Consider the following 27,187-nt stretch of genomic DNA (forward strand, 5'->3'; position numbering starts at 1 on the left):
ACACTTAGGATTTCCTCTCTCAACAAATTTTGAGTGTATAATACAGTATTATGAACTACAGTCACCATGTTGTACATTGGATCCCCAGAACTCATTCATTTTACAAGTGAAAGTGTGAACATTTTGACCAACAACTCCTCATGTTCTCTACATCCCACACCCTGGTAACCACCATTTTACTCTGGTTATATCAGTTTGTCTTTTTTAGGTTCCACATATAAGCTAGATCATGTAGTGTTTGTAATTGTCTGGCTTATTTTACTTAGCATAATGTTCTCCAGGTTCATCCCTGTTGTCATAAGTGGCAGGATTTCATTCACTTTTATGGCTGAATAATATGATATATATCTACCACCTTTTCTTTATCCATTCATTTGTCAACATTTAGGTTGTTTCCACATCTTGGCTGTTGTGAATAATACAGTAATGCTCATAGGAGTGTAAATACCTCTTCGGGATACTGATTTCATTTCCTTTGGATATGTAGCCAGAGGTGTGATTGCTAGGTCATATGTCTATTCTATTTTTCATTTTTTGAGAAACCTCCATACACTTTCCAATAATAGCTGTAACCAATTTACATCCCCCATCTTGTGCAAGGGAATCCTGCACAAGGATTCCCTTTTCTCCACACTCTCCCCAGCACTTGTTATCTCTTGTCTTTCTGCCAGTAACATCCTAGAAGGTATGACACCTCCTTGTGGCTCTGCTCTCCCCTGGGGCATTGTTGTCAATAGGATCCAGACAGTGGAAGGGGAAGGAGCAGAAAGGAACATGCAGAGCAGGCAATATGGAGCAGAGATGGGTATGAGGGTTTGGCTGGCATGTTAAATGTGAGGGGGGGGTCAGAGGAAGATCCGCTGAGATCTGCTGAAAAGATGAAATAAGAACAAAGACCTGGGGGTGGAACGGTGTTTGCCACTAAATATCATGTGGAATGGAATCAAATTTCGATTTTATTAAAAGATGCAGTGAATTTTAGAGTCTAAGAATTCTTTTAAAATTAGGGCTGCTAATACATTGGAGATGGTGGAAAATTATATGATCATGTAACTTCAAACCAGATAAATTAAAATTTCCCTAGAATTAACTGTGCAGAGAAGTGAGAATAATTTACTAAGTTAAAAAGCCTGTGTGCTAATCAATGAACAACATGAGAAGGAAGAATAATGGCTCTGTAGTGACTGGTCCTGGATTGAGCTGGATATAACACAGTATATTACACACTGAAGGACACTGGAGACCAGGTTGTGTATTTTTACTTCAAATACTGAGAGGAATGGTAGTCAAATGAAATATATGATTGTTTGGGGTGGAGGGGAGGATATTTAAAGTACTCCCGGGTAAAACTGGGCAGAATGAGCTGGGTGAGGCAAAGTGTACACTGGAAGCAGGACAGAAGATTTTAATAAAAATTCAAGTCAGAGCTGAGGAATTCGAGAGCCAGTTTTCAAAAAGACAGGATTTTGGGATTTCTACAAGGTAGAATAGTCTCTATTAATCAGTGATCCCAACTAGCCTTCTGTGAAGACAGAGGCTTCCAGATGGACTCCGTGTCCCCAGCATGGGGCAATGAGTCTATTGTAGAGATGTTCATCATTCATAGAGGAGCTGAGGAGGAGCCATCTGCAGGGAAGGTCATTGAATGGTTTTCCTTATGGAGTAGTGTTGTTCCTTTGAAATATCCAATAGTATAAAATTTACAGAATTTTATGTAAAGAGATAAAATAGCCAATCCCTCATTCATAGTAAAAATAATAATAATTAGAATCTTGACTTTCAATTATTTTCAAACACATGAAATTTATTAAGGATTCAACAATTTGGAAAACATAATTAAGGAGTTTGATATAATTAACATATGTTGAGCTTGTGCCGTATGCCACAATTTTTAGCACATACAGCGCAATAAATCAAAGCACAAAGTAAGTTTTTAACACAAACATTTTAGAATGAGACATATATTTGTTCCCATCAAATAATAATATTTATAAACCTATACATTCATGTGTATTAAAATACTTTTTAAAAGTTAGTATTTCTAATGAAAACTTAGATTGTATTAGAATAAAAGACAGTGAAATGTTCAATTTCAACGTCGTGCAATGCATTTAATTCAAGAGTAGTTGAGGAAAATGAGATAGCTACAGATTCCCATACCAGAAGGAGATATCCAGACAATTTATGAACAAGAGGGGCAACCCAAGAATTTTTTTAAAGAAGAAACAGAGGCTAAATGAAAGTAAAGCAGCATAAGGTAAATTTGAAAAATTTTAACTCAATTATGTAGAGTATAACTAAAATTCAATAAAATAAAACTATTGATAAAATAGAGCTACTCTAATGTTGATATAAAATGAGAAGAACATAAAATTAACAATAAATAGTAGATGAACTTATTTCATAGAATAGAGATTTCTAAAGCCTCCAAGGACCAATAAACTTGAATTCTCTAAAATATAGAATAGTAAAAGTGAATTAAAAAGATTTGTAAAACAGAAAACCATAAGTAACATTTAAATACTTTGAAACATTAATGAAATTTTATGACAATTTTACAGAACCCCTTTCCCATATTTTCAAGGTTCAGGGCATCTTCCTTCTAAATCTATTTTACAAACCAGAAAAAAAAAGAAAGCTAAGAAAATATTTTATGTGGCTATTATACCTTGTTAAAAATTGAGAAAAACCAATGTAAATTATGAATTTTCATACAGCATTGATGATCAAGAATCACGTCTGATCATAGTGGTTTTGTCCATTGGTGCCAGGAAGGACCTTTCCTGGTAGTCATGTACCATGCTGGAGGGAAAGTGCAGAGTGGTTGGAAACCATTTAGGCCACACTTGAGTAACGAGAAAGGTCAGGAGAGAGAACTCTCAGGCACCTCTTATTCAAGGTCTCTAGTTGTCTGAGGTTGTAAGCATCAGAAATCATTTCAAATTGTTGACCTAACATCACCTTACTAGGTACATGATGTTTACAAAGGTTTGACAGGCAATAGGTTCAGAGTTTCACAACAAGTATGCAAAGCAGGGTTAAGAATACAACAAGCTCAGTTTGTATGAAAGTTTTAAAGCAGGAGCCCAGACTCGAGGGTAACCAGCTGTATTAATCAAAAGACAATAGGTTATTGGGTGAAATTTGTTACTGCTAATGTGCTTGCTCTCCACTTCTCCAGAGGTGTGTATCCATGTGCAACAGGAGGGGCTTGTTACTGCACAGACATCTCCCTGCTCAGCCAGAAGGTAATTGAGAGCTACATGGTTATCAAAAATTACCCTGGCCAATGAGTTAAATGACTGTTGCTGGGTCACGACTACTTTGGCTGTGGAATCAGCCAACTCTTCTAATGTTAGAGACAGATTCCTGATCATTTGTTCATTGGCACTCACTCCAATCCATAGGAGGAAAGCTTTTCCCACACATGCAAACCCAGAATCTTACACACTTCCTCAAAGTTCTCATTTGAGATGATTATAAGAATTTAGTGCAACAAGTCAACGAAAGGCTTCTGACTGGTTATGCAGGGAGAACAGGGTGGTGAATGTGGCAAGGGCACATGTCCTCCTACTCTCCAGCTGTCAAAGCAGTGAGATGCCCAAGCATAAAGGCTATTGTGGGAGGCTCCACATATGAAAATGTAACCAGGGGGTGTACATAAGGCTTCTGCATATTCCAGATATCTATGGAATCATTCACTGGCAGAGAGGCATTACCACCATTTAATCAAGGCTCAGACATTGTGTTGTTACATATCCAGAGGTTTCCAAACTATATGGGTATACCAACAAGTGTGTAAATGATCTCACTTACATTGGTCATCCTACAGAACTCATCATAAATATTCATAAAGATCTTGTCTTTCCCTCCCACATTTGGATTAAATCAAGAAATGAAATTAGTTGGGATTGGTACCCTGACTTTAGATAATAGGCTTGTAGAACAATTTAAACATATAATGGCATCTGGAATCCCAGTGAATTTCTTATAGGGTGAACTAAAGTCTCACTATTGTCCTCAACGGACCAACGTTTGTGTTGGCAAATCCAGAAATCGGAGAGGTTACCACCTTCTGTGAGGGTTGGGGAATATTGATAAGAGTGGTTATCCTTTCATAGAAGGGAGGGAGGAACCAAAGTGAGAGAGAGCAGTGAAAGAAAAGCACACAGGCCTGGTCCAGACCTCTTGTGAAAGCTGTCCGCCTCAGAAGTTGGCTGCTTCTCTTCCTAATCAATTTGACTTGGAGGTCCCCAGCGTTTGTATAGGACAGATGCCAGGTGGAGGCTTGTTTAGCTGTGAGCTGTGTATCCCAGGCATGAATCCCTGAAGTTTGACTGCTATCTGGGTACTGAGAGGGCCTAATATACTCCCTTCCAAGGACATTTCAAGAGCAGTATAAATGGGAAATGTTAGTTTGGAGTATCATAGCTAGACATTTAAGGAAACTAGAAGTTAGGAAACAGTCTAGCTTACACCTATATAAGAAAGCCTTAAAGACAATAAATAGGACAAGAATTTAATATCTACAAAGGTGAAAAGATCATTTCTCTCCACAATTTTCCCAATTTTTATTAAAAATAATCATAGTATAACTAATTTATTCTGATTAAACTTGACCAGATTATTGATATAAATGCAGCAAAAATAGTGATTGATCACAGAAGCTCTTTCTCAAGATTGCTTTCCTGAAACCTCATAAGCAAGGTAGTAGGCTGATTTTTCCAAGCATTTCCTTAAAGCTGTCTGGTCATTTCCAAGTCTCTGTACATCTTTCTTGAATATTCTAGTCAAAGCCTTGGTACTGTAGCCAATATTTCCAACTGTGTCTTCCTGCAAGGAGAAAAGACCTTAACTGATGCAAAAACATATGTTGTCTTGAAAAGAATACTTAACAGATTTTGAATTTTGGAAGGATCAGGTAGAGAGAAAAAGACAAATGTTTCAACCCTTGTTGCAAAGATACTCTTTACCAAATTGCCATAAATTATAGCCAGCTTTAAGGAGAGGACAAAAAGTGTCCCTTTACATCTGGAAAACAAAACATCAAAGCAGTCAGTCCTCCACTAGAGTCCCAGAAATTTCCACCCAGTTTAATGTTATAATCTTAAAATTATCAAAACCTATATTCCAGTGTAGTTGTCAAAGTCTTTTAAATAAATCTTTTTGAGGGCTGGCCCCGTGGCTTAGCAGTTAAGTGCGTGCGCTCCGCTGCTGGCGGCCCGGGTTCGTATCCCGGGCTCGCACCGACGCACCGCTTCTCCGGCTGTGCTGAGGCCGCGTCCCACATACAGCAACTAGAAGGATGTGCAGCTATGACATACAACTATCTACTGGGGCTTTGGGGGAAAAAAAAAATAAATAAAAATTATAAAAATAAATAAATCTTTTTGAAAATGAAACATTTGTACAAGCATCAGAGTAGAAAAATAACTGTCTGTACCTGACAAAAGACTCTTTAAAAGAGCAATGAGTAAATGCAATTGATGAGGAAATTTGGGTATTTTTTCCGACACACATTTTAGATAGTAACTAGAATTACACATAACAACATTATATTAGGACATATTACATGTTTAGGAATTTTATACAATATCTAGAATACTTGTGAGTTAGAATCTCCCATACAATCTAACCTAAAAAGTTTACTTTGCTTATTCAGCCATGCTTCTCATGTAATTTAACATACCAAATAAGCCTAATTAGTGTAATATCTCTATTTTTTGTAAGGAAAGGGAAGAAATCTTTTGAGCTGTGCCAGATGCCCTTTGGAAAATCCCAAAGTTACATCCAGGTTGAAAAGACTTCACTTAGAATGTGAATATTTTGGGAATCTTATCAAAATATCAAAAGGTTTGGACACTTGACCAAATAGGATCACAGATCATTACGATATTATACTCAAGTATCTCTTTGATCAAAGTACAAATAAAAGGTTTCAAAGGCAAATACAAAAAATTACGTGGTTTTAAGGAAAACTTAAATCCTTTAATAGTAAGAAGACTCAGTTCTCTTAAGTAAAGAAGGACAGAAACGGGGCCTGCCCCTTGGCATAGCAGTTAAGTGTGCACACTCTGCCGCTGGCAGCCCAGTTTCAGATACGGGGCGCGCACTGACGCGCCACTTGTCAGGCCATGCTGTGGCAGCATCCCACATAAAGTGGAGGAAGATGGGCACGGATGTTAGCTCAGGGCCAGTCTTCCTCAGCAAAAAGAGGAGGATTGGCATGGATGTTAGCTCAGGGCTGATCTTCCTCACACAAAAAAAAAAGAACCACAGAAACAATACAGGAAATTATTTTGATAAAACACAATCTCTGCTTTCTACATATGTTACTTAAAGGTAAAGAAGGTTTCACAATCTGTCATTAAAAGCAGACCAATAGCCTAAGAAAACTTAGTTCTTTCAATAGAAAAGAAAGAAAACATTTTAATTTTGCAACAGCTTATTTAGGTATTAAAACTCATTAGAAAAATTTATTTTCATCTTAGGCAGCTTTAACACATATTAAAATTCTTTTCCCAGGACTGGCCCCATGGCCTAGCTGTTAAGTTTGGTGAGCTCCACTTTGGCAGCCCGGGTTCGTGGGTTCGGATCCCAGGCATGGACATACACCACTTGGTGGCCATGTTGTGGCAGTGAACCACATACAAAATAGAGGAAGATTGGCACGGATATTAGCTCAGGGCAAATCTTCCTCACGAAAAAAAAAAAATCCTTTCCCAAGATTCCTTGCAACAAACCTCCTACACTTTTTTCATGTATATTTTCTCCTATGTTTTCCTCTTTCCCATTCAGAAATACCTACCATCTCTTTAGGACAAAATTACTTTCTTTTCCCTCATCAAAATGCATTTCCAATCCTTATACCTTCTTTTATCAAAATATCCTACTTTCCTTGGATAGAGAGATGTTTCCCTGATTATTACATATATTGATTAGAATTCTTAACCCTCAGAATCCTTAATTCCTACTGAAAACCTAAGAAGTAAGCAATTGTGAACTATATTAGCATTTTGCAACTTGGCCAAATTATATATCCCTTTTATAAATTTCTAGAAGTGAATGCCTTTCTCATTGTAAATTTCTCAGCGTGGCATAAAACATGTTCACTAATAGATTCAAATATCTTCAGCTTCTCTGCAATAGGAAGCCAAAAGTAGATAAACCTATGTTCAATAATTTATCTTCATCTTATTTGGAAATGATTTAGATATTCAATGACCATCTATATTTAGTTTAACTTAGTATAAATTTTGATCTTATTTGCAGTTATTTAACTTACTTGCTTTTGACAATCATCCTACAATTTGACATTAAATAGGCAAACATCATTTTAAGTTCCTTTTTTGCTGATAAAGATAAAATGAGCTTAATAAACCCATATGGAATGAAAGTTATATTGTCTGCACTATATTCAGCATTGATAACTTTAAAGACATGCCTGTTTCAATTAATCCAACAACCTTAAGCTAGCTTTTATGTACTAAAAATTTACCCTAGATCACATAAACTTAAAAAAGTTTGAGTTAATTTCCATTGCATTTCTGAGGTTTAGGAATACTTAATCTATAAGCATGTAATTTCAAACCAATTAAATAAAGCTCTTCTACAAATCAATCTTAACATCCAGAGGTAGAAAAATATCATATATACACATAGATATATATAATATATACATAAACACAGAGACCTTATAGCTTTTGTTTTAAAAATTTCAGCCACGTCTCAGATACAAGCTTCAAAGGAATAGTTGGATCCAAATTGCATTTTTGGAAGATGAACTAAGATAAGGTTACTTGCTCAGATGGACAAAGTTTCAGCACTAGAGGTGATACAGAAGGGAAGGAGGAAGAGGGCATCAGAGGTGGGTCCTGAGCATAACATGGAAAAAAAAAAAAAACAAGAGAAGGGAAAGAGAAGTCTGAGAAGCCATTTTGTCTTCCCTCAGCTTTTTAGTTGTTTTTGGTAATTAAAATATGGTGCCTTGTAGTGAGGCAGTTTTAGAATCTTGTGCACATTTGGAAGCCTCAAGGTCCCAATTAAAATAAACATACCATTCACTTTGCTTCATTTTAGAGCCATGGTCTTCCCCAATTTGGTTTTAAGAAAAATGAGTTTGGGCAGATTTAAAGTTCCATATGATGGCCATTGTAATTTCAGACTACTCTTGGTCAGTTTGGCCTACATAGTTAAAAATGTATATGTAGTGGGCCCCAAATTCTCAAACAACCAGGGTCCCTAAAGAAGGTTTTCCCTCAGAACATTTAGATGACTGGGATCTCATTTCTGAAATCTCCTCTGAAACCCAAGAAAGTTACTAGAATCCAATCCCTGATCCTTGAAGGAATCTGAAAAGAATGTTGCTGGATTCCCAGCCCTGATTTCCAAGGGGAATGTGAAAACCAAAGAAAACTCCTGGATTTTAGCAAGCACAAGCCCCAGCAGGAACTTTGCTACCTTCAGAAAACAACTGAGTACTCACCAAGGATGACTTCTTTTTTTTTTAACATTTATTTATTTTTTTGTGAGGAAGATCAGCCCTGAGCTAACGTCCATGCTAATCCTCCTCTTTTTGCTGAGGAACACCGGCTCTGAGCTAACATCTATTGCCAATCCTCCTCCTTTTTTTTTCCCCAAAGCCCCAGTAGATAGTTGTATGTCATAGTTGCACATCCTTCTAGTTGCTGTATGTGGGACACGGCCTCAGCATGGCCGGAGAAGCGGTGCATTGGTGCGGGCCGGGATCCAAACCCGAGCCGCCAGTAGCGGAGCGCGCGCACTTACCCGCTATGCCACGGGGCCGGCCCAAGGATGACTTCTTGAACCCAAGTACAGAGCTTTCAACCAGGAGGGCAAAGTCTCTTTTTGGAGGGGATAATGCCTCTCCTGATCCTGAATCAAGTTAAAAAGTTCAGAGCACAATGGGGGCACAGCACAAAGTACAAGAGAAGACTCACCAAACTGAAAGTAGACAGTAACTCATAGAAGCAAAGAGCACAAAGGGCTTGATGGGGGTACTTCTCTAGATTCCAGGAGTTGCTGTCTCCCGGCACGTCACCTCCTTCGGATCCTACTTCAGGTACCATATATATGAACCACAAAAATAAAACAACCAGTTATTTTACCAGGAAAACAAGATTATTCAGGAGTTGCTAAAGAATTGGAATTTAGATTGTGCAGGCTGTGGTGATCCACAGGTAAATTCAACAAATGAGATGGGAAGGTTATTTTATAGAGAAAAAGGTGGAAATTGGGAGGAGTAGTTTTGAATCGAAGTCCATTGGCACAAAGCAAGAGTTCAGGGCGGTGATGGTTTCTCATGGGCCAAGTTGCTGGGGTAGTCGATTTCTGTTTGGGATGTAATGTACATTTCATCCTGTAATTAATGATTCTTTCTTGTTGATGACTTCTGCTGGAATCTGTAATTCACTATCTTCCTGTTGATGACGTCTTTCTGACTGGGTCTGTAATTGACTATCTTTCCTGTTATTGACTTCAGATGGCACTGCATGGGAGCTTCCCCTTCTGGCCTCCTGACTCCATTTTAAATGCAATTTCCCTTAATTAATTATCACAATATTAATAAAAATATAAGTAGAGGAATTTAGACTAAAATGCAATCCCACATTTTTCACCCCTCATCTCTTACCAGATATAATTCCAAGCCAGGAAAAGGGGAGCCAATAAGGTGTTGGCTAGTTCCTTATTTACTCAGACACCATCTTATGAGCTCAGCTTCTGTTGCGGAGCATGGGAGCCTCCAACCAAGAAGTTTCTTGTCAACTTGAAGAGAAATCACTTCAGCTGGTCAGGAAAATTACCAAGCACATGTTATGTGTTATTACCAGAGGAGAATATTTGCAAAACTTGTGGATAAGGGGCCCCCATCTAAGGCAAGGTGACGGAAGAAAATCTAGATGGAGAGTTCAGATATCAGCACCTCTTTACTCCAAATGGTGTAGAGTCCCCGCTCCTTCATGGAGATCCACTTCAAAGTCGGTCTGCATGGAGTGACCAGAGCTCAGGGGAAGTGAGCTCAGCCAGGGAGCCTGGGGAGACAGAGGGACAGCAGAAGGGTTGCTTCTGTTCTCTTCGCCAAGAGAAATTTATCTTCCAAAGTTTCAATCTGAGTCCAAGCATTTAATTATTAAAAAAATAAATAAATAAAACTTCAGTAAAATAATAGAGGGAAAAAAACATTAAAAGATTGAGCAACTAGTCTTAGTTCTGAGGAAAATGGAAGAGTGCTGTTTATTTTCAATAAAATAACCTTTGAGAAAATTCTGGAGCATGTACAGTGTGAATCTGGTCAATAAAAATCCAGTCAGCGCCACCTTCAGAATTTCCATGGGGAACAGAAAAGGAGCTAGTAACTCACATATTTTAAATTAAAAATTATTACGTATGTAAATGATGCTGTTGCAAATGTGAAAAACTAGTAATACTATTTGCATTTATTCTTCACTAAGAGAATAGACATCCTTATCACATATCTCTGGAAATATTTCAAAATTGATATTTCATTAGTGAAACACAAAGCCAAATATTTCCCAAAGAGTCCACCTTTCACCAGCCTCATTATCTGCACATGACATAAAATATTAGGAAACAGGAAAAAAAAAAGGTTAAAATACCAGATCTACCTAATTTAATTTTCAAGTTAAAACTGTTCCAAATAACTGAGAAGAAAAAATTAAAAAGATTGAAATTACAATACTATTGAGTAATTAATGACTTCAGGAAATACCAGTTGCTCTCCAAGACCTGTCAAACGTATCTGGATTATTAATTCATCTGAAGAGGTGTGGATTAGTATAACCATTCAAATTAAAAGAACGAAAAGTTAATTTCTATCCATTTAAGAGGAAAATTTTGTTTTTTAACACAAGGTCTCAGCCCTCCATCCCCACAGCCCAGGGCCTGGCCCCATCAAGATTTAAAAGATCCCAAATACTGAGGGCTAGGGTCTGTTGGGCGTGAGGAGAAACACACAGGGAAACCTGAGGGGCGGAGGAGAGCGCCAGGCACCGCGCCCAGGCCCCGCCCCTACGTCGACCGAGCCCCACCCGACCTCTGTGCACGCCCCGTCACGTCGGCCCCGCCCCGATACGCACGCGCATGCGCGGCTTCCTGCAGACGGAAGCGGGTCACGCGGAGCAACCGGCACCCTCGGGTGAGTGTGTGTGTGTTTCTGCTTCGTACCTGCGCTTCCCGGTCCTGAGGCCCCGCCCCTCACACCCGGGTTGCGGCGTCGCCCCCTGAGTTAAAATCCCTGAACCCGCTCGTCCCTCTCACTGTGAGTTCATCCCTTTCGCCCCTCGTGGCGTCGCCATAGACGTCCCGAGTCCTGCTGCTCCGTGCGGTCCGGGAGCCCGCGTCCGTTTCCGGACGCTCTGAGGCAGGTCCCCGCCCGACCTTTCTGCCTTCGGTCCGCGTAGACACCGACCGCCCGCCTCGTCGTGTTCCTGCTCGGAGCCTTTCTCGGATGCCCCACTCCCCTCCTCTCCCCTCGCCCCCCGCAACCGGGTGGTCAAGTCCTCACTCACGAGTTGGGTACATGCCCTTCGCCCCCCTCCAGGGAGAGCAGAGGGGAACAGAGATGGGGAGAAAGAGGCAGAAAGATATGGAGTTAGAGGCCACCAGAAAGTTTAGGGAGAAAGAACGCGGGGATTGGAAACAGAGGTTGCAAGAGAGTGGAGCCAACACACTGTAGGAGGAGGAACAGAGAGGGAGGGGAACAAAAGGATGAGGAGAAACAGAGAGGGAGAAACACAGAAATGGACACAGGAGAGGAGAGAACCAGAAGGACACAGAGACACAAATACAGAGAGCAAAACACACAGCGGTGGAGAAAGTTACGGACCCAAACCCGGGCGAGTATTTTGATTGGATATGGGATATTAAGTTGTGAAAGAGTCCTGACTTGGTGCTTTATAATCTAATTGAAGATTTGTTGAACTGCTAAAATTATGCAGAAGAGAATGAGAGTTACAAAACCAGGTTTATGAGGCATCTGCATTTTCTGATTATTGCGTCAAAAGATAATTTCATTTGCAGCCCCTATTCACCCTGAGGGCAGAGACTTATTAGCTCAGTCAGTTCCACATCACCCTCTTCCCTTCCAAGAAATGGGGGAGGACTTTCTATCCCTGTGGCTTATGTCATTCTTTTCTAAATTTGATCTGTCTTCACACTTGTTTTAACGTATTTTTTAATTTCCAAATTATTTTCCTTGTTAATTTTATTGTTCAGAGAATGAGGTTTCTATGGCTTCTACTCTGTCATATATTGGAACTATTCTTTGATGTCTGTAAATAACTATAGTATTTCTCTGTGCATCTGGTAAGGATGTTGGTAGTCTTTTAACAATAAAAACCTAGTTTAACCAGTTAGTTTAAAAGTCAACAATTTATGTCTTCCATAAAGCGATCTGTTAAAGTATTGACTTCTGAGCTGAAGTCCCCAACTACGTAGATGTTCCCCTCAAGTCCCCTTTGTCCTTTCTGTGCAGTTGTTGAAGGATGGGCTGGATTGACGTGAATCGTTGTTCCAGTAGTGCCCATGTGTCCATGATGAACAGATTGCTCAGAGCCCATCTCCCAGTGCCCCTCTTTCATGTTTTCCAAGACTAATAACTATTTGTTAATTCATTTTAAAAATACTTTTCTGGAAAAGAGGAATTAAATACTTGGGTTTGATTAAAGCCATGAAAGAGAATCTTTTCTTGCTCAGGAATGTGAAATGTAATCTGGAATTAGGACAGACCTTTTCTACTGCCCTCTCCAGGCCACTACTAACACCGGTTCTGCTCATTGAATTTAGACCTCTCCAGGGTAACTTGGTAAACTTTCTCCCCCTCTGAGCTTCAGTGCACCCACCTGTAACATGGAGATGATAGAGTAGACCAGGAATTCTGAGTCTGAGCAAATGGGATCCCTGAAATCATTTTCAGTATTGGGTGTCTGTCTGCATTTGACAGTTTTCTAGTTCAGGTTGCCCAGTTAGAATTTCCAGTGTGTCCCAGTCCTCCAAAAATAATGAAAACCACTAAGAAAGAGGCATGGGCAGAAGCTCAGGGACAGAGGCATACCTCTCTTTCAGCTTCACTCTCTCCCTCTCTGTGTTTCATGGGTAAATCTTAAGTTTGATTGTGTCATCTGGCAATAAACCCTCTAATGGTTTCCCATCACCCTCAGGACAAAAATCTCAACTTCTCAGTATTGCTACCGCAGGGAGCTCTGGAGTTGAGTAGCCCTTCAGAGTGTCCAAATTGAGGGAAGGGACAGACTTCCACATCCAGCATCAACCATTCGTTGGATGCTGGCTGCCTTGGGAGGAGCCAACATTTTGGATGAGGCAGTTTCCTTATGCTTCATGCCAAATGGACAAAGGACAATGCAGTTACAGCCGAGTGTGTGGGTTTCAGTAGGAGGGTCGGACTTAGTAGAGAAATGGGTGAGAAACTCACTTATTTGTCTCTGTATGGAGTTTATTGTCCGAGCATCCCTCCTGTTAACAGTGGGCAGCAAAGGGCCATCTGTCTCCTGAACTGAGGTTCTGCCTATGTGTATACTTGTGGCAGTGGAAGGGGGTGTGTTGATTCTAAGCATTGAATAACATATTTTTGTCATACAGAATAATCTAATCTGAGAATCTCAGAGGAAGAGGACAGAAAGGTGGAATGGCTCTTTCCAAGGTAAAAGTCACATTCTTAGTTGACTATTCTGTTTGCTCATTCCTAAATTGCCATGTATTGGATTTGCTAATCTTCTCTGTCTCTGAAGGGTCCTACCTAAAATGTTGACTTAGTGTCATTTAGCTGACAGTACTCTTCAAAGTGCTATCAAGATTCAGTGGAATACCCACCGAAATCCCAACAGCCTTTTTTGTACAAATAGGAAACCCAATTTTAGAATTCACATTGAATTGGTAAGGACCCCAAATAACCAAAATAATGGTGAAGAAGAAGAACAGAGTTGGAGGACCAAAATTCCGAATGTCAAACTTTCCTACAAATCTAGAGTAATCAAAACTGTGGTTCCAGCATGAGGATAGAAATATAAGTCAGAGCAATAGAGCTGTGAGTCCACAAGTAAACCCCTATTTCTTTTTACAAGGGTGCTGAAAACTTTCAATGAGAAAAGACTAGTCTCTTAAGAGGTGCTGAGACAACTGCTTATCCACGTGAAAGAGAATGAAATTGAACCTCTACTTTTCCCCATTATAAAAAAATTAATTCAAAATGAACCAAAGACTAAATGTAAGACCTAAAACTATATTGCTCTGATGAAAACATAAGGATAAATCTTGAATGACCTTGGATTTCGTAGTGGACTTTTATATATGACACCAAAGGCAAAGAGAGAAAGACAAAATAGATAAATTGGTCTCCATCAAAACTAAAAGTTATGTGCATTGAAGGGCACTATCACGTAAGTGAAACACAGTCTACCAAATGGGAGAAAATGTTTGCAAATCACAGATCTGCTTGGGGTCTAGTATCTAGAATATATGAAAAACTCCTGCAACTCAACCAAAATTCAAATAGCTCAATTCAAAAATGGTCAAAGGACTTGAAATTTGTCCAGAAAAGATGTACAATGGCCAACAAGCACATGAAGAGATGGTCAATAAAATTAGTCATCAGGAAAATGCAAAATCAAAACCACAGTGAAATACTATTTCACAAGCACTACGATGAATACACTAAAAGAGAAAATGGCAAGTGTTGGTAAAGATGTGGAGAAATTAGAATCCTGACACGTTGCTGGAAAATGGTGTCACTACTGTGGAATACAGTGTGACAGGTCCTTAAAAAATTAAACCGTGTAACCCAGTAATTCCACTTCTAGGTACATAGGCAAAAGAATTGAAAACAGAGATTCAAACACATGTTCTTAGCAACACGATTAACATTAGCCAAAATGTGGTTACAACTCAAATGTCCATGAAAAGATGATTGAATACATAAAACGTGGTCTAGTCATACAATGAAATTATTGAGCCATGAAAAAGGAATGTAGTCCTGGTACATACTACACCATGGATGAAACAAAACTATTATTCTCAGTGAAAGAAGCTGGACACGAAAGGTCACACATTCATACCATTCCAGTGATATGAAAATATCTAAAATAGCTGAATCCATAGAGACAGAAAGCATATTAGTGATTACCAGGGACTGGGGGGAGAGGGGAGTGGGAAGCAACTGCTTAGTGGGTAATGGATTTCCTTTGGGATGATGAAGAGGTATTTGAACTAGATAGAGGTGTTGTTTGTACAACATTGTGAGTGTACTAAATGCCACTGAATTGTAGTTTAAAACAGCTAACATTTTTATGTGAATTTCACCTCAGTTACATGAAAATTAGAGAAATAACTTGCTCAAAATTTTCTTACGTGGATCACTGAGAACACTCGCTCCAGCCAAGTCAATCCTTACACGTATCTGCTTGTCCCATCTTGTGTCAAAATAAGACCTCTGTCTCTCTTGACATGGTGAAATGTGCTTTCCTTTCAGGGACAATTAACTTTCAGGGATGTGGCCATAGAATTCTCTCGGGAGGAGTGGGAATGCCTGGACCCTGCTCAGAGGGCCTTGTACAGGGACGTGATGTTGGAGAACTACAGGAACCTGCTCTCCGTGGGTGAGGATAACTTCCCTTCTGAAGTTGGTAACTGCTTTTGTATATCTTTGCGTTTTCCCTTGTAAGTCTCTTGGGAGCCCTGGATTTGCCAGTCTGATTTTCAAATCGCTGTTTGAAGGGATTTGAAGCGATAGAAGCTGTTTTGAATCGGAAAGGATTCATAATATGACACATGGACTCTAACTTTCCCTTTCTCCAGAAGTTCTGCGCATATTTTGCTTGATTAGTGGTGGTTGCAGAACAGTAGTAGTCAGAGAACCTTATGGCAGATTTTTAAAAATATCTAATTCTGTGATTTTACTCTTGTGTTTTTGGTTCAGTAGTTCTTGGGAGAAAGCTAGATGCCTGCATACTTCTTTTTTTTTTTTCTCTTTTTTTCCTGTAGAAGATTCACTCTGACATCTGTTGTCAGTCCTTCTCTTTTTTTTTCTTGTTGCTTGAGGAAGATTAGCCCTGAGTTAACATCTGTGGCAATCTTCCCCTTTTTCCATGTGGGTCACTGGCACAGCATGGCCATCAAGTGGTGTAGGTCTGCGCCTGGGATCCAAACCCATGATCCTGGGCCACCAAGCAGAGTGTGCCAGAATTAACCACTATGCCACCGGGCCAGCCCCAGATGCCTCCATACTTAAAATAACGCCTTAGCATTCAGGAGGCCGTCAGTTGACTGATCTTTGAAATACTTTTCTAGACCCATCTGTAATGTCCTCTATTCTTAGCTGAACAAAGAGCTCGGAATGTGTTCTGAAAAAACATATCATATCATATGTTCTGTTTTTCTTTGTAAATTGAAATCTCCTTGAGTAAAATATTATCTCCATTTTCAAGCAAGGGAAACAGCCCTGGCCTGTGGAGAGTGAAGGAAAAGTAGGAAAAAATGCAGACGGATTGGCATATGTGGAGATGTGAATACAAGAGCTCAGATAGATAGACTCAGAGTAAGGTGCTTGATTAAATATTGTTTGAGAAACTCCTCAATGGAGAAAGATCTGTGGGAAAATAAAAGTTTATTTCTTGTGAGCTCTCAAAAGACATTTCACCCCACCAGCTACACACACACTTAGCACTGCTATTGAAACGTGTAAATGTTTAAACTCGCACTCTACCATGATGCTCCAACTCACGCATAGGCAGGGGAAAACTTTATGATGACATACAATACACTATGATCTGGCTCCTTTCACCACTTTGGTCCCTTGGTTTGAGGGAGGCCAAGTTGGCTGTCTCTATGGAGTCTTCTTTCCCCTTCATCTCTCTTGGTTCTCAGTCCATAGAGATCAAGGCTGAGGCCTTTGTAGTCCGGACCCCAGGAACTATGCACTTTCCATTCACGTTTTATATCCTTGGGGGAACTTCTCAGGAGATAGACAAAGAAAATAGCGGCTCTTCCATTGTCTCTGGGGTTCCATGAAACTCCCTGGGCTGTGTCAAGCCCTGCCTGCCTGTTCAGGCCCCTCAGCCATCTCTTCAGTTCTCTTTTTGCCACACGTGTGTAAAGAGGAATGGGATTTGAGATTGTTAAAGAGATGTTTTTATTTGAGATTGTTTGACGTTGTCACTGATCAGGCACGTAAAGACTAGACACTGAGATCTTCTCTTTGGTCCCCATTGCTACGTGGGAGTATATCTCAGTCTTTCAGGCACTCATGCCATAGCCTATATGCACAGTGCACAGCCCCTTCTCAAGAACCCCCCCAATATCCGACACTCTTCTGTTGCTCCCATACCCCATATTTTTCTCCCTCTTCCTGCTCTGTTTGTCAGGAAACATAGAAAGACTTTGGTCTTCCTGATTTCTTATTCTCCTAGATTTTGCCTCTGAAACTTGCTTTTGAAATACATATTCCATGGGTCTGAAGTTTTATCCTCTTTTTCTCTTGCGATAAGTCATCTTTAGGTGATTAATGACTTTTTGTCGACTCTCCCGTGGAAGGTGTTTACTGGGTAACAGAAAATTCTTGAAGGAGAACACTGATTAATAATGTTAGAACATCATCCTGCTACTTACAGAAGTGCCTCTGGAAGCCAGTGGATAGTGGCCAGCATGTCCCAGGATCCTGAGGTGGAAAGTATTAGGAGAGCCTGACTGATAAGTGTTTCCATTTGTCCTGGTTTTGAGGAGTTGAACAGTGTCTCCCAAGGGTGGTATGGCAGTTTTGTTCAGACATACTATGATCATCTCCTCTGAGCCGGCAATAAAAAAAATGGTGTAGGAGCTTAACCTAAGGAGAACACTGTCCGAGTTCACAACCTTATTTCTGTGAGACTCTTGAGTAAACTACTGTTCACGCCACGCTGTTTATCCCCTGTGTGTGCTCTGTTTCATTCACCTTCACCAAATATGCTTTTGACACATCTTACTGAAGGATTTTATGAAGTGAAATGGTGCCTACATTTTTTAAGTCTCCTGCACTTTGTTTTGTTTAAGTCACTGATACTTTCATTTTGCAAACTTCATTGTTATAACTGACCTTGTTTTCTGTTTGTTTCATCAGTTCAATATTTTTGATGATACCCTTAGTGTTCTGTTTTTTCCTGCAATTTTGAGTTGTGGGGTCATGGAATGAATATTGTTTTATATACTTCATGTGATTTCTTTCTTGAGTTGTTATGACTCAGTATTAGTTTCTCCAAGACCTGTATAACCTCCAGAATTTTTTGAAAAGATAGTCTTATTATTTTTACTTCTGTTTCATATTATTAGTGCTTAGTGGTGTTGAGAGGTTTTTTGGTGGACAATTTTTTTGAGCACTTTTAGTTTCACAGCAAAGTGGAGTGAATGGTAAGGAGATTTCTCATGTATTTCCTACCCCCACACATGCAGACCTTCGCCAGTATCAACATCCCCCACGATTGTGCTACATTTGTTACCACTCATGAACCTACACTGACATCTCATTATCACCCAAAGTCCATCTTTACCTTAGAGTTCACTCTTGGTGTTGTACATTCTGTGGGTTGGACCAACATTTAATGACACATATCTAACATAATAGTATGTTACAGACTAATTTCATTGCCCTAAAAATCCTCTGTGCTCTGCCTGTTCATCTCTCCCTCCCTATTAACCCCTGCAACCCCAGATCTCTTCACTACTTTCATATACCTTTTCCAAAATATCATATACTTGGAATCAAAGAGTATATAGCCCTTTCAGATTTTCTTGTTCCACTTATGTATATGCATTTCAGGTTCATCCATATTGCTTCATGGCTTGATAGCTCATTTCTTTTTAGTGCTGGATAATACTTCCATTATCTGAATGTGCCTCAGTTTATTTCTCTGTTCACCTTCTGAAGGACATCTTGGTTGCTTCCAAGTTATGGCAGTTATGGATGAAGCTGCTATAAACATTCATGTGCAAGTTTTTATTGGAAATAAGTTTTCCACGCATTTGGGTAAATACCAAGGCGTGTGATTGCTACATCATGTTAGAATATGTTCAGTTTTGTAAGAAGCTCCAAAGTGTCTTCCAATGTTGCTGTATCATTTTGTCTTTGCACCAGCAACGAATAAGAGTTCATCTTTCTCCGCATCATTGCCATTATTTGCTGTTGTCAGTGTTCTAGATTTTGTCCTTTCTCATGTGTGTATAGTAGTATCTCATTATTTTTACATGCTTTCCTCAATTAAATCTATTGCATTTTTGAAACTGAGAATTTTTTTTTTTTTTTTGGTGAGGAAGATGAGCCCTGAGCTCACATCTGACGCCAATCCTCCTCTTTTTTGCTGAGGAAGATTGACTCTGGGCTAACATCCGTGCCCATCTTCCTCTACTTTATATGGGACACCACCACAGCATGGCTTGTCAAGCGTTGCGTCAGTACGTGCCTGGGATCCGAACCTGCGAACCCCAGGCTGCAAAAGCAGAGCCCGTGCACTTCACCACTGCACCACCAGGTCAGCCCCAAAACAGAATTTTTAATATTTTGCAAACTTTTTTGATTAAGTTACGTTCTTACAGAAATAACCATTCAAGTGGTTTTCCAAATCTTTTTATATAAGATACATTGCTTTTTCCATAGTATATATAGTTTTCTGAAAAATGCTTGGATTTGATTTTAATTCCACTGACATTTTGTATTTTTTGCTACAAATAGTTTATTCTAAAATATTGTTCTCTCTGCCTAGATTTGTCATGCACAACTTTGTATACTAATCTAATATTTCAATATCCCCTTTATGTAGTAGAAAATAGAAATTTTTTTACACTCTGTTGTTCACTCATTACTGCTGCTTCTGAGACTACTGTTGCCCAGACAATTTAAGTTCTTGAAATTACATATTTCAATTAACCCATGAAGTTTGTTTTGTTCCCCATCTTCCCTTTCACTTGGATTCTCTAAAAAGTCACCTGGTCCTTATTGACACACATCCTGTTGCTGTCCTTTTCTTCTGAGTGTTATTGGACACTTATTTTGCTTAGCCCATCTCTGCACATAGCCCTCTGTCGAGCATCACCATGGTACCGCCAAAAATTTTTTCTACACTTAAATGTTGTGACTAACACCCTTTTTCCTTACCAGCCATTCTTTCCTCTAGGGCATTTAGTAATTCTCTTTATAAAGATTACTGCTTTCTGATGATGTTTTTGAAGTTGGAATTTATTATTTTTAGGTTAGTGTGTATTAATTTCTATAAATTCATAAGGATAGTAACTATATGTCTACTAATACATATAGTAATATAGTAAGAGCATTTGCCACGTGCTGTCTCTTATGTCTTTGGGATTGTCATGTTAAGAGCCAAAGAAATGATTTCAAATAATTAAAATATTAAATCAGGGCTGGCCCCGTGGCTTAGCAGTTAAGTGCGCGTGCTCCGCTGCTGGCAGCCCGGGTTCGGATCCCGGGCGCTCACCGACGCACTGCTTCTCCGGCCATGCTGAGGCCGAGTCCCACATACAGCAACTAGAAGGATGTGCAACTACGACATACAACTATCTGCTGGGGCTTTGGGGGAAAAGAAAAAAAAAAAAAAAAATATTAAATCAAAGGAGACTTATTTTTATATAACAAACAAGGACACTTGGACTAACAAACTCAACGTGTCAAAACTGATAAATTTCTATTTTTAAATCTTTACAGTATAGTCCGTGAGTTATGTTTTACCAAATATAATCACATCCCCAAAGAGTTGAAACCTTGACAATAACTTCCTAAGTTTCTTTCCACCACAGAACCTCTTGTGTTCGCCAGTCAGAGATCACCATCAGTACCCCTGGTCACCCTCCATTGCTGGACCTTTGAGAGGGTTTTATTGCATCCGTATGTGTTTGTGCAGAGTAAATTCATCCATTCTTCTCTTGATGGTCTTTTCCAGATTTTTGCTTTTGGGTCTTACTAAGAACATTCTTGTACATGTCTTCTGGAATATATATATATATATGACTCTCTAGTATATGCCTAAAAATGGAACTTATGGCATATTCAGTTTGATCACTTTTAGAGCAAATGTTGTGATAGATGTAAATTTGCATTCTTCCCATAACACCACACAGTCTTCCTTTTTAATCTTTTTCTTGTTTGCTTCATCCCCATAGTGTAGTTCCTACGGAATGAGTATTATGCCTCTTGCTGAAAGAGTTCCTCTCTTTTCCTAAATCCCAGTCCGGGCCTTTTCTCAGGTATTTTATTGATCCAAATAAATGACACTGGTGCCTTTCTATATGTTAACTTTGAGCACCTAGGCACCCCAGTTGCGACAGGACCCACGCCTCCCCATGCTACATGCACTGCATTATCTCTTGTAGGTTTTCTTTCTGTAATTTTTTCTATATTGTTTTATCTCACCTTAGATAATAAACTTACTTTTTTGTGTGTGTGAGGAAGATCAGCCCTGAGCTAACATCCATGCCAATCCTCCTCTTTTTGCTGAGGAAGACTGACCCTATGCTAACATCCGTGCCCATCTTCCTCCACTTTATGTGGGACACCGCCACAGCGTGGCCTGACAAGCGGTGCGTCAGTGCGTACCCAGGATCCAAACCCGGGCTGCCAGTAGCGGAGCGCATGCACTTAACCTCTACGCCACTGGGCCGGCCCCTAGATAATAAATTTTGAAACCACATCCTATACACTATCCACATTTTATGAACCTCTTAACTCCGTAATTAAATGGTACTTCATAGAGAGTTTATCTGTTTACTAGCTATTATATAACTGTAAGCATGAAATTGTAGTTGACATTTCTGACAGTCTTCCATAATTTATTCGTTTACTTGTTTGCTAAGGAAGATTTGCCCTAAGGTAACATCTGTCACCAATCTTCCTCTTTCTTTCTTTTTTTTTTTTTGCTTTGGGAAGATTCACCCTGAGCTAACATCTGTTGCCACTGTTCTTCTAGTTTGTGTGCACACCACTGCCACAGCATGGTCACTAACAAGTGGTGCAGGTCCTTGGCCAGGAACCAAACCCAGTCGGCTGAAGTGGAGTGTGCCGAGCTTAACCACTAGGCCACCGGGGTAGCCCTTCTTTTTCTCATATTTTTGCTCGGGAACATTTGTCCTGAGCTTACATCTGTTGCCAGTCTTCCTCTTTTTCCTTGAAGACAATTGACCCTGAGCTAACATCTTTGCCGGTCTTCCTCTATCTTGTATGTGGGTCGCCACCACAGCATTGCCGCCAGTGAGTGGTGTGGGTCCACGCCCGGAAACAGAACTCAGGCTGCTGAAATGGAGTGCACCAAACTTCACTACTAGGTCATTCGGCTGGCCCCTCTAATTTTTGATCTTTATAGTGATTTGTGTTTACCTGAAACTGATGTTTCAAATGTAGTGATTTTCAACATATTGTTCCTTTTTACTATTGTGTGCTTCTTCTTGAATGTAAATTCTTTCCTTAGTTCCTTAGGAAGAATTCTTTAGAATGTCAGAGACTATTATTTTGTATAATTGTGGTTACTTATTAAATTGCCTGTTGATTTATCATGTTTCATATGTGTTTTCTTTTAGTATCATTTTCTAGCCTCATATCAACACACCTTATTCTAAACATTAAGAATTATGGAAGACAACCTCCAATGTCCATTAGGATTTTATGGCTATGCTTATATACTAGCCAGTATCTGGATCAACTCCCTAACTATGGAGTATCGTTGAATTATCCAGTTATATGCCCAAAAAATATGTATAGTATGTAAGGTTTTGAAAATTTATTATCAAAGGTGAGAGAAAATATTAATATGGAAAAATTATAAAAATAAAAATATAGAAATCTGTGTATTACAATGGTGTTTGAAGACAGTGATTCAGAAATTTGTTAACTTTGTTCATTATAAGGATTCCTTTTAGTATAATCATCTAATTCAATACAAAACATCTCTCTTGCAACTCAATAGGAGCTCTTCCTGCTGAATTTGCAATAAAGGAATTATCACCGAGAGAGGACATTAATGAAGGAGACTTCCACCATCTACTGATATTGGAAAGAACTGAAAGCCGTGGCATCAAGGATTTTGACCTCAAAGAAGTCTTGGAAAATATGCATGAGTTTGGGAGTGTGTGGGGATATGATGCCAGAAATCAAAAAGGACTTCCGTTAATCCATAATGGAAAGCTCACTTGTAGGATAGATGAAGGTAATAAGTCCACAGATAATTTTCCTCGAAAGCAGAGTCTTTCTGTAGGAAATAATATGTACCAATATTCCATGCACAATGAGCTATTTATAGGCGATTTTTTAAAACTGAAAAATAACGTAAGTGATGCTAGAAATGAGTATATAATGTGTTTGGAAAACAGAACTCAGTCAGGTTTGCAGGCACACCTGACTGAACTGCAGAGATTTCAAACTGAGGAGAAAATTTGTGAATGCAGTCAAGTTGAGAAGTCTATCAACCATGGTTCCTCAGTCTCACAACCTCAACAAATTCCTCCCAGTGTTAAAAATATTAGTAATAAATGTAGGAAGGTGTTTAAATATCTTTTGTTGCCTGCACAATATGGGCAAACACATACTAGAGAAAAGTCTTACACATGTAATAACTGTGGGAAGGCTTTTAGCAAAACCTCAGACTTTTCAAAACATGAAAGAATTCAGTCTGGACAGCCACCTTACAAGTGCAATGAGTGTTGCAAAGCTTTTAATAAGTGCTTGAACCTTCCTAGACATCAGAAAATCCATACAGGAGAGAAATCATATGAATGTGATGTAGATGGCAAAATCCTTCATCAAAATTCAAACCTTAGGAGTCATCAGAGAATGGATACTGGAGAGAAACTTCACAAATGTAATGAATGCAGCAAAGTCTTTGCTCTATACTCAAGTCTTACTCGACATAAGAGAATACATACCGGAGAGAAACCTTACAAATGTAATGAATGCAGCAAAGCCTTTGTTAGACATTCAACCCTTACTCAACATAACAGAATTCATACTGGAGAGAAACCTTACAAATGTAATGAATGCAGCAAAGCCTTTGCTCGACACTCAACGCTCACTCAACATAAGAGAATCCATACTGGAGAGAAACCTTACAACTGTAATGAGTGTGGCAAAGCTTTTACCTTTTATGAAGGCCTTAAAATACATCAGAGAATTCATGCTGGAAAGAAACCTTACAAATGTAATGAGTGTGGCAAAGTCTGTAGTCACAAGTCAAATCTTGTAACTCATCAGAGAATTCATACTGGAGAGAAACCTTACAAATGTGATGAATGCAACAAAGCCTTTGCTCATGGTTCAATGCTTACTCAACATAAAAGAATCCATACTGGAGAGAAACCTTACAAATGTAATGAATGTAGCAAAGCCTTTGCTGAACGCTCAAAGCTTACTCAACATAAGAGAATCCATACTGGAGACAAATCATACAAATGTAATGAATGCAGCAAAGCCTTTGCTGAACGCTCAAAGCTTACTCAACATAAGAGAATCCATACTGGAGAGAAACCTTACAAATGTAATGAGTGTGGCAGGGTCTATAGTCAAAAGTCAAATCTCGCAACTCATCAGAGAATTCATACTGGAGAGAAACCTTACAAATGTGATGAATGCAGCAAAGCCTTTCGTCAACATTCAATGCTTACTCAACATAGGAGAATCCATACTGGAGAGAAACCTTACAACTGTAATGAGTGTGGCAAAGTTTTTACCTTTTATGAAGGCCTTAAAATACATCAGAGAATTCATACTGGAGAGAAACCTTACAAATGCGATGAATGCAGCAAAGCCTTTGCTCGACGCTCAATGCTTACTGTACATAAAAGAATCCATTCTGGAGAGAAACCTTACAAATGTAATGTGTGTGGCAAAGATTTTGCTGATTGTTCAAGACTTAATAGGCATAAGAGAATCCATACGGGAGAGAAACCTTACAACTGTAATGAGTGTGGCAAAGTTTTTACCTTTAACGAAGGCCTTAAAATACATCAGAGAACTCATACTGGAGAGAAACCTTACAAATGCGATGAATGCAGCAAAGCCTTTGCTCAACGCTCAGTGCTTACTCTACATAAAAGAATCCATAGTGGAGAGAAACCTTACAAATGTAATGTATGTGGCAAAGTCTTTGCTGATGGTTCAGGACTTAGTAGGCATAAGAGAATCCATACTGGAGAGAAAATTTAGAAATGTAATGATCGTGGTAAATCTTTTACCCAATTTCCATGCCTTAAAAGACATAAGAAAATCCATACTGGAGAGAAACCTTATAATATAATGAATATGGCTAGGTTTCTGGTCAAAAGCCAAACCTTACAATTCATCACAGAATTCGTACTGGAGAGAAACCTCACAATAGTAGTGAATGCAGGAAAGCCTTTCCTGAGCATTCAAGCCTTACTCAGCATAAGAAAATCCATACTGGAGAGAATCTGTACAAATGTACCTAATGTGGCAAATCTTTTACCCCATTTTCATGCCCTATTCAGCATTAAAGAATCCATTGTAGAAAGAACTCTTACAAGATGTAATTAGTATGGCAGAGCTTTACCCAATTTGGAAGTCTTTATGGGCAACAGAAAAATGCATACTGAAAAGAAATATAAACCTAATATATGTGGCAGTACTTTTGTTCAAAAGCTCAAGCTTTGAGAATCCTCAGAAAATTTATAGGCGCAAGAAGCCTTACAATTATGATTGAAACAAAACTTATGCAAGTTCTCAAGCCTTTCTCAACATCAGAGACTCCATTGTGGAGAGAAATCACATAATAGTAATGTATATGTCCAAGCTGGTAACCAAGGCTCAGACCTCCTTTGATATCAGAATTTACATCTTTAAGAAAAACACACAGATGTAATGTATGTTAGGCATGTCCAAAGTTTAAGACTTGTGGAACATAACAGAATTCTTACTAGAGAGAAATCTTATAAATGTAATGAGTGTGATCAGCTTTATCAAATATGCAGAAGTTTGTGGTCATGAAAGAATTCATATAAACTGGAGACCATACAAATGTGTCAAGGCCTTTAAGCAATGACCTCAGTATATACCAAAGAATTCATACTGGACAGAAATATGACGAGTGGAAGGTGATAAATTGTTTAACCCATTCTCTCATTGGAATACATATGACATTCATGCTTGAGGGAACTGATTTGCTGTAAGTGCTAAACTATGTTTGATGATGAACCAACCTCAGATGTTAAATTCCACACAGGATAAAAAGTTAAAATTATTTAAAGCTCATGAGATGATGTGTGTCAATGAAGCAAGGTCATCAATAGAAATGTCTATCTTCAGTTTATAAAATGTTTTTTTTCAGTTTGAGATTTCTTGAAAAGGCTACATTATTATTGATGACTTACACCCTGAAGGTTGAAGCCTGTTGATGTTATATTTTCATTACATGCTTTTCATTTTTCACCATAGTGGTCTCAGAGAAGGGATCAGTAAAGTGAAAGGACCTACTTCATTAGGAGGGTTTATACATATCCATGGAACCTGGAAAAACTAGTATGCCAATTTTAAAGTCTAATATGGTATAAATTTGAGAGCATGGGGAGTAGCAGAGAATAGATGTAAAATGTTATCTAAATTACTGTGCTTTCTGTGGGCACAGCCTCTTGAGATTTGTTGCTATGACTGTGGGCCTCTATTGGTGATTATAGGAAAGAGTGTTCTATGAGATGATCATGAGAAAGAGTAGACTAGAACATTAGAGAATGGTATTTTCACTTGAGTAGAATAATGGGTTAGTATGGATGGCATATGTGGTTGAAAAAATGGAGGGGGAACGGTGGTCTCCCTCTCTTTTGAACCTTTTTTTTTCTTTTTTTTTTTTGTGAGGAAGATCAGCCCTGAGCTAACATCCATGCCAATCCTCCTCTTTTTGCTGAGGAAGACTGGCCTTGGGCTAACAGCTGCGCCCATCTTCCTTTACCTTATATGGGATGCCGCCACAGCATGGGCTGACAAGCTGTGTATCGGTGCGTGCCCAGGATCCGATCCCAGACCACCAGCAGCGGAGCGCAAGCACTTAACCGCTACGCCATGGGGCTGTCCTCTCTTTTTAAAAGGTAATAGATGTTTTATATCACAGATTAATGAAAATTAGTCTCTGTTTTGGAAACTCAAGAGACAGAGTTAGAGAGG

General features: G+C 39.2%; 1 protein-coding gene across 1 annotated transcript; it reads left to right on the top strand.

The window, feature by feature from the left end:
• Nucleotides 1-11,132: 11,132 nt before the first annotated feature.
• Nucleotides 11,133-25,289, top strand: LOC101395970 (uncharacterized). Its single transcript, XM_087422035.1, has 4 exons — nt 11,133-11,176; nt 13,639-13,699; nt 15,524-15,677; nt 22,989-25,289. Exons 2-4 carry the CDS (start codon nt 13,685-13,687, stop codon nt 25,217-25,219), a joined length of 2,400 nt encoding a protein of 799 aa, XP_087278161.1. The 5' UTR covers nt 11,133-11,176; nt 13,639-13,684; the 3' UTR covers nt 25,220-25,289.
• The last annotated feature ends 1,898 nt before the right edge of the window (nt 25,290-27,187 follow it).

The sequence above is a fragment of the Ceratotherium simum genome, chromosome 33 (genome assembly GCF_057802395.1).
Source record: "Ceratotherium simum simum isolate JZ-2026a chromosome 33, ASM5780239v1, whole genome shotgun sequence".
In the NCBI taxonomy this organism is placed as follows: Eukaryota; Metazoa; Chordata; class Mammalia; order Perissodactyla; family Rhinocerotidae; genus Ceratotherium; species Ceratotherium simum.